Here is an 8,784-nt window from a genome sequence, read left to right on the forward strand (position 1 = left end):
TAAGATGTTTCCACCATTTAATGGGGTGGTTGGTAAGATGTTTCCACCTTTTAATGGGGTGGTTGTAGTCTAATCGGGTGCACCCGCAGTCACGCTATTGCCAAGGTCTGAGTAACCTAGATAATGTCAAAGTTAGGTTAAACCAAGCCAAGAATTTAAAAAGGAACCATTCAATCAATCAGGATAGTCAGCTTCATGAATAGGGAGTATGTATAGCTGAGTTATTATGGACTCAAACCCTCTAGCAAGCTAGCTAACTAAGCATAACTAGCTATTTCTGGTTCAGTGTTCCCAAGGTGACTGTGTCCCAGTTTCGCATTAGCGGGTCAACAGACAATGTTGAATATAACTAGCTAGCTATATTTTGCTTGCTGACTAACGTTACATGACAACATTGTAAAACTAAAATATGCATAATTTATGTTTATGCATAATTTTGATGAATTCAACACTATTCTCCATAGAAACAATAAACAACTTATGTACTGCTCAAAACTAACGTATCTGGCACTTGCAGTAGAGTATCTGTCCACCTCGACATACATGTTTCACACCAGTTAAACACGTTGACAGCTTTCGAGAACATTTCCCCGTGTAACACTTTGACCCAACCGACACAACAAAAGTGAATGTGTTTCTTCAAGAGTAGGATACAGCCTCCCTCATCTGTTGAATGTGCTGCCATCTACTGGGCGGAGGTAAGGCCTGCTGAATGAGCCGACGACATATTTTCTCTGCCTACACATTACATACGTAACGGATGATATATCCTAGGGTAGTATGAGATTTGGGCTTCAATAATCCAATAAGATTTTTAACAAAACTTTTTAATTTGTTATTTTATTCAAAACCCAATATGTTTTGTGTTACATTGAAAAGTCAAAATTTCCCTCAGGGTATTTAAAAAATATTTAACCTTTATTTAACTAGGCAAGTCAGTTAAGAACAAATTCTTATCCCCCATCAGTGTGGGATTTGCTATTCTCTAATCCAGTGAGATTGTGAACTAACCTTTTGAATTGGTCATTTCATTCAACAGCAAGTATGTACCAAAATAGAATATGTTTTACAGTGGATTTCAGAGTGGGCTAACATACATTTTCTGCAGTACAAAAATGCTTTATGATATAGCCACTCTCGATATGTTGTTTGATGATACTTCAATACCCATGTATGGATAAATGGCACGGCTGTATGGGACTAGTCAAACATGGTAGATGCTAAGTGAGATCCTTGGGTTTCTGAAGATGTGTCAAACAGTCGATGGAAGAAAAGTTATTTGTAATGTCTTCAACCTTCCTATTTTGATCCCATTAAAGGCCCATTGCAGTCAAAAACGTGACTTTCCTGTATTATATATTTATACACTATGAGGTTGGTATAATACTGTGAAATTGTGAAAATGATGATAATGCCCTTTTAGAGTAAGAGCTGTTTAGATCAGAATGCCTTAAGTTTCAGCCTGTTTTGGTGGGATGGAGTTTAGTTAATAAACCAGTAACAGAGTTCCAAAACTCTCTGCCAATAAATGCTAGTTTTCAGCCCCCCCATTGAAAACAATAATAACAACGGTTGCATTGGGCCTTTAACTTACCATTGCACAACATGTAACTGTAGATTCAGCAAATTGTGTTCTTTCAGTCAACAGGTGACAGTAGTTCACATGTTTAATATAACTACATGTTTATGAAAAAATATGCTATGATATATGATGTATTTCATTGAAGGTGTATTTATACACTTTAGACAGAGGATACACACACCTTAATATTCCTGTCTTATCTTTTCATGGAGGACACCTCTAAAATAGTACATCCTCACAAGCTCAATGAAGAAGACCAAGAATCAAGCCAGGTGGGGGATGTACTTTTGGAAAAGTTTATTCTGAAACGACAGAGTGAAAATAAATATAGCTGATGGGGGAGGGGCTTGGCGGCCAATCCACAATCTTTTCCAGCCAGCATTGCCGGCAAGATGATGATGACATGAGGTGGGCGGGGCAGAGGGTACAACCCCCCACTTGATGAGTGGTCACCGTCCCACCCCAAGTGGAGAAACATGCCCCAGGTGGAGGCGAGGCGAGGGTCGTCATCTGACAGCGGAGAGGGAACTTCCGTAGAGAGGAGGAGTGAGGAGATGAAAAGTTGACGGACGAAAATAAAACAGACACAGAATGGCTTTTCGACATCCCATTATAGTCCTTTTCTTTCCTAGGTTGGTCTTTAGAAAAACAGTCCTGACACCATGGGGTCTGGGAGATAGATAAGCTTTGGTTGCCGCAGCACTATCTTACACAGACAGGACGTGCTTGACAAATGCTGTGGGGAGAACAGAGAGGACGCATAAGTACAGGAGCAAGAGACCTAAATAAAAAAATAATATAAAAAAACATACAAATTTATAAAATAATTTGATAAACATCAATTTGATCAATTTAAATAAGAGTACAAATATTTTAATGATAGTGTTATTAAAACATGATCTGTGCAGGATCCAGGGTATTTGCTCTTTAGAGGTTGAACAAGACTTGCCCTCATAGTTGATGCTGCCGTTCTCGTCCTCCTGACCTATAAGAAGGGAATCAATCTCGGTCTCGGACATCTTCTCACCTAAGAGGGACCAACAACGAGCCAGTCAGGAAAACACACACATCCTGAATGCAAAAATCAATCCCAACACACCCTACACCCTAAGCACTTGTGTAGATCTGAGACGGTTAGACAGTTGTAAGCAATCTGTCAGTAGTGTACCTAGGGTGTAGGGTGGCCAGGGGATTGATGTCACCCAGCCAAGCAGACTTTTTAGCTGGCTAACCCCTAACCCACTGCCCAGTCAGTGCTGTACGGTAACGTGTCTAAATGCATCGACTCCACTCACCCAGTGTGCCCAGCACGATGCGCAGCTCAGCCCCAGACACGGTGCCGTTGCCCTCCTTGTCGAAGACGCGGAGACCCTCAACGTAGTCATCAAGTGTACCCTTCACTATTTTATCCACTTTTTCCATCATGGGCATGAAATCGGCGAAGGCCAGCCTCTTGTTGGCCATATCTGACACGACGAAAGAGAAGAGATCGACGTTAGTCACACACGGTAGGGTGGTCCATCTATAGCCTTCCACTGCTTGTTTTCATACGATCACATCGTGCACACCACGTCAATGACAAACATTAGTGTCTCGCTAGTGACGGTCGTTACATCATTGTTATTTTTTATAATCAGTCTTTCAACCAGACAACAAAATTAACATTCATATCATTACCAGATGTGGGTTCAAAGAGTATTTGTTTTTTTCAAATACGTGGAGTGTTTGATCAAGACCACCTGGAGGGCCAGATGGGGGAGGGATTTACACTTTTGGGACTATTCCATCCCCGGGGCCACATTCAGTAGGGCAAACGTATGTGGGACTTTGCAATGTCATGACTAGAACAGACATCATTACTTATTCTTCAGGAGTAGAGAGGCCTGTTTGGTCTTCATACTACATTTATACCTGAACGTATCATAACGTTCTCACAACATTCTCACAACCAATCCCTATAGGAGTAGTGGTGGTCTCACCATCGGGGGATGGTTTTCCCAGGATCACTGCAACCTCCTTGTTCTGGGGGTTCTGTCCCAGGGCGCGCATGATATCAGCCACCTGGTTGTATCCAACCATGCTGTCACCGACTCTGTCGAAGAGCCCGAAAGCCTCTTTGAAGTCTGGAGGGCGGAGGGAAACGCAGAAGAGTTACGATGACTTGGATGAAGACAAGCGGAAAGTGTGCACAAACATACAGTAACCTGACAACTCTCTTGTTCACACTCAAAATGTTTCAGTAAATCAAAGTTGTAATATTTTAGTTATTGAAAGGGACGAAAAGGAGCTTGGTCGTTATTAGTCATTTTGTTTTGTGAACCAACTGCAAAACAGACCAGATATTTGTTCAATACTTCTAGTAAAACTACACGCAATCAATGACACAATGTTCACCGTTCTCGTAAAAGTTCATTCTAAATGCAGCACTGGAGAATGGTGAGACACGACATGTCTCATGTTGCCGTGCAGCAGATTCAAAGATGGCGACCGCTCAATTCCTCCCTCATTGTCCCCTGAATAATTATCAACTGTAGAGGTGCAGAAAGGTAGCATGGCAGGCGGGTCACTATTTATATGGACTCCACTGTGAATCCCAATTGAAAGCGATCCAACAGATTGCTGGCCTTATGTGATTTCCGAAGGCAGCAGCTGCCCCCCCCCCCCCCCCCCCCCCCACCCCCCCTACAAGGCCCGCTGGCGTTTGGCATTTAGAACCACCGACTGACAATCGATACGCCCTAAGAAAGTAACCCATGCCATATACGGGCACGGACGTTTCCTCCTGCCCGGCTCGGTTTAAACATAAGAATGCTGACTCCGGAGTAATCTACACATGCTAGCATAGTGCCCGCCTGCATTCCTGCAGCACCCAGGCTAGCTGCTCCTCCAGCCAATGGGGCCCGCCTGCATTCCTGCAGCACCCAGGCTAGCTGCTCCTCCAGCCAATGGGGCCCGCCTGCATTCCTGCAGCACCCAGGCTAGCTGCTCCTCCAGCCAATGGGGCCCGCCTGCATTCCTGCAGCACCCAGGCTAGCTGCTCCTCCAGCCAATGGGGCCCGCCTGCATTCCTGCAGCACCCAGGCTAGCTGCTCCTCCAGCCAATGGGGCCCGCCTGCATTCCTGCAGCACCCAGGCTAGCTGCTCCTCCAGCCAATGGGGCCCGCCTGCATTCCTGCAGCACCCAGCCTAGCGGCTCCTCCAGCCAATAGCAATTTCTCTAGTATAGAGTATGCTAAAGCAGTGGATTCTTTAGGAAACACTTTATAATAACTTTTATCACATTATAAATGGTTATAAATGTTTACAAATAATGAAAAAACATTTGTTTATTAATGCTTATTTATGAAAGTTGATAAAGTTTTACCAATTTGTTCTAATAGCGACTTGTCTGATAAGATAACACCTATACAATAATTGTATTGTATAGGATGACATACAGGAATTGTATATGGTTTTAAGAACAGTGTGGTAATGATGTGTCCAGTATAGGAGAGTGTACATACCACTGGACTGTACATACCACTGGACTGTACATACCACTGGACTGCCACTGACTGACGTGATACTTAACTAGGTGCTAAAATGAATAAAGGGCCTCAACAGTTAATTTCCAGCTCACCCTTTTCTGACCAGTAACCGACCACTAGTTAGTTCTACACACACCAACTGCCACTAGTTCTACACACACCAACTGCCACTAGTTCTACACACACCAACTGCCACTAGTTCTACACACACCAACTGCCACTAGTTCTACACACACCAACTGCCACTAGTTCTACACACACACCAACTGCCACTAGTTCTACACACACCAACTGCCACTAGTTCTACACACACTAACTGCCACTAGTTCTACACACACACCAACTGCCACTAGTTCTACACACACACCAACTGCCACTAGTTCTACACACACCAACTGCCACAAGTTCTACACACACCAACTGCCACTAGTTCTACACACACACACACACACACACACACACACACACACACACACACACACACACACACACACACACACACACACACACACACACACACACACACACACCAACTGCCACTAGTTCTACACACCAACTGCCACCAGTTCTACACACACACACACACACACACCAACTGCCACTAGTTCTACACACCAACTGCCACTAGTTCTACACACCAACTGCTACTAGTTCTACACACACACCAACTGCCACCAGTTCCCCGAACCGCCTGGCTCGGGGAGAGATTCCAGCACACACACACACACACACACACACACACACACACACACACACACACACACACACACACACACACACACACACACACACACACACACACACACACACACACACACACACACACACACACACACACACACACACACACACACACACACACACACACACACACACACACACACACACCAACTGCCACTAGTTCTACACACCAACAAGCTCTACACAAAACAACAGCCACCCTGAAGGAGTATTTTAAAAGATCATGTCCTTCAGTGAGGAACAAAGGGTGGGGGGGGAATCAGGCTCCTGCTGTACGGAGATGCGGCTGGCCATGCGAGCCCTAAGGACCACTGTGCCCTGTCATTCAAGACAAGACAGTGCTGCTCAGAATAGAAGCAGGGACACTAATCTCCTCTGGACAGCTGAACAAGCCCCTGGGTTATTCTGCACTTGTGTTGTCAAGGCCATGGGCTCCAAAACTAGTGGACACAACTTAGGTCATTTCCAGTGACTTATCACACTTTGTTAGGCCCTCAGAGGGGACCTCATGGTGCAGAAACCATGCAGATCATACAATTCTACTTTGAGAACCTAACTAAAGCTAGTCCACAGGGGAACTTATTCTGGGGACAACTTGAGTGTCTTTTTGTCTATTGAACTTGGTGAGTGCTACTTTGTAAAACACAGAGGACATGCTTTATCACTGAGCTATCTATAAAGACCCAGAGTCCTCACCTAGTCCTACACAGAGTCCTCACCTAGTCCTACAGAGTCCTCACCTAGTCAGAATAGATAGGGCCCTCTCTTTGTTCTGTCTAAGAAACTCAAACACTTCACTTACCCTCGATCTGGTCGGCCGTAAAAGCGGAGGCGCCGGATGCCTCAGCGGGAGCGGGAGCAGCATCAGCCTATTAAAGATGCACACAGCACAAGACAAGGATGAGTCCCTAGGACCTGATCTGGGACCTGTTATAACCAATCCACCACCACCATGCACCACGGGCGTCCTGCCATTCTCAAAGTACCAACACATAGCCGGCACCATGGTGATACAGAGACTAATCTCAAAGTGATGCAGGTGCTCAACAGAATAACATAGAAGTACAGGTGTATAGAAGGTCTACATTCTAGATATAGAACAATACATGAATTAGACACTAGGTGAGAAATTACAGTAGTTAGTGTGACGATGGCTAGATTAAATGCTTTCAATGGTACGAGTACGTAGAGATGTACAGATTAGCATTAGGGATATATTCCACGGTTTCTCTGTGGAGCCAAATGAGAAGCTCTAATCTAATACGTCCACCTTGGTTTCTTCCCCCAAAAATGGAGTATGACAGTGGCTTATTTTGTTAACAAAGAAAGGAGGAACCACCCAAGTCTTGATATCCAATCTCTATACCAAATCACACAGATGCCCCCGTGGTAGTTCTGTAGCAACGTCAGGCTTTTATATAATCCAATAGCCCCAAAGCCACACAAATGTATAGGCACAAAAAAAGCATTCAGGCAGTGGTAAATCCAAAAGTACACACCATTACGGAGATGAAGGAGTTGACACGGGGCAGAAAGAAAGACTAAAGAAGCCGGATTCCCGAGAGAGAGTGGTCCTGAACCATGCTCAATGTCCCTCTCTTATTTATGATCGGGTCGTGATGTCACGGGGCGGGTCAGATGCCGCTTTGGAAGTTCTTTAACTTTCTTAGGGCAATACGGAAAGTGGAGCTGTAGCCTCCTCTTGGAGCGCCAGCAAGCCTCTAGAAGGACGGCGACAGGGCTATTTTTAGTCGGCCAAGGGACTGATTCGAGACGCCTCGTCTCGGGTCAGCATTTCCAAACCCCTTTACAAGGGTCGCAAATAATTTTATTGGTTGACATTCTAGCCTGAAGTAGGTGAGTGATAAATGGGCACTGAAATGGGCTGGATTTGCGAGTTCCCGCGCAGATTTTTAAAAAAATGCGCCGAACCAACAGAACCTACAACTGCAGAAAGCTTCTCATGTTTACAATGTGATATTTTTAAACAGTGAGAGTCTTCCTCCTCTTATGGTTGTATAGGGGAGTAGTCAAAACACACAACGAAAAGCAGGGTCCGCAGTAACGGTACGTCATGAAGCACAACGTTTAACTGGATATTTTTTGGCCGTAATTAGCATAGTGCCCTAAAAATCAAGTTAGACTTTTCCTATTGACGCTGTACACCTATTTGCATTAGGCCATAAACAACTGACACGAATTCGGTAGTAGGCTAGTGTAACCGATGTGAAATGGTTAGCTAGTTAGCGGTGGTGCGCGCTGAGAGCGTTTCAATCGGTGACGTTACTCGCTCTGAGACCTGAAGTAGTTGTTCCTCTTGCTCTGCAAGGGCCGCGGCTTTTGTGGAGCGATGGGTAACGATGCTTCGTGGGTGTCAGTTGTTTATGTGTGCAGAGGGTCCCTGGTTCGAGCCCAGGTAGGGGCTTACACTAATAAGTAGATGTGCGTCGGTAAAAAAAAATCACCTGGGAAGCCAAGCCAGAAAAAAAATGCCATATTACAAAATATGTGTTGTGATAATTGTGTTGTTTGCTCTATAACCTGTTAGTTCATATGCCTTGACCTCGTGATATTTCGGCCTAAAGGCCCGAGACAATAAGTAGACACAGTGGCAGAACACATTCAACCACTCCTTTGTTTCATCACAAAACCGGAGTGCAACCTCTATCCGGTGAAGTCCACAAAGCATATTGTATGTAACAGACAGTTACATGACCTACAGCAGGGTCAAGAAAGTTAATGTTTCCCATATTTTCAGACTAATGATTTAGAACCAGGGACAGTTACTGAAAGTCGCAAAGAAAACAGGAGCTGCCTCCACTATTCCAGAACCACCTATGCATCACCTATGCTTAGTATAAAACAGTGACAACTAAAAGATACCACAAACAATTGTCCAATCAATGTAAGCTAAATATGTGGCTGTCCATGGTT

At 44.6% G+C, this 8,784-nt stretch overlaps 1 protein-coding gene across 1 annotated transcript; it reads right to left on the bottom strand.

Annotated features, from left to right (window-relative positions):
* Positions 1 to 1,864: 1,864 nt before the first annotated feature.
* On the bottom strand, positions 1,865 to 7,839 carry mylz3 (myosin, light polypeptide 3, skeletal muscle). The gene is made up of 6 exons (XM_071330478.1): positions 7,350 to 7,839; positions 6,653 to 6,719; positions 3,562 to 3,705; positions 2,878 to 3,048; positions 2,532 to 2,609; positions 1,865 to 2,318 (listed from the first exon to the last, which is right to left on the bottom strand). The coding sequence occupies exons 1-6, from the start codon at positions 7,350 to 7,352 to the stop codon at positions 2,290 to 2,292; spliced, it is 492 nt and encodes a 163-aa protein (XP_071186579.1). The 5' UTR covers positions 7,353 to 7,839; the 3' UTR covers positions 1,865 to 2,289.
* Between the last annotated feature and the right edge of the window lie 945 nt (positions 7,840 to 8,784).

This window comes from Salvelinus alpinus, chromosome 10 (genome assembly GCF_045679555.1).
Source record: "Salvelinus alpinus chromosome 10, SLU_Salpinus.1, whole genome shotgun sequence".
Lineage (NCBI taxonomy): Eukaryota > Metazoa > Chordata > Actinopteri > Salmoniformes > Salmonidae > Salvelinus > Salvelinus alpinus.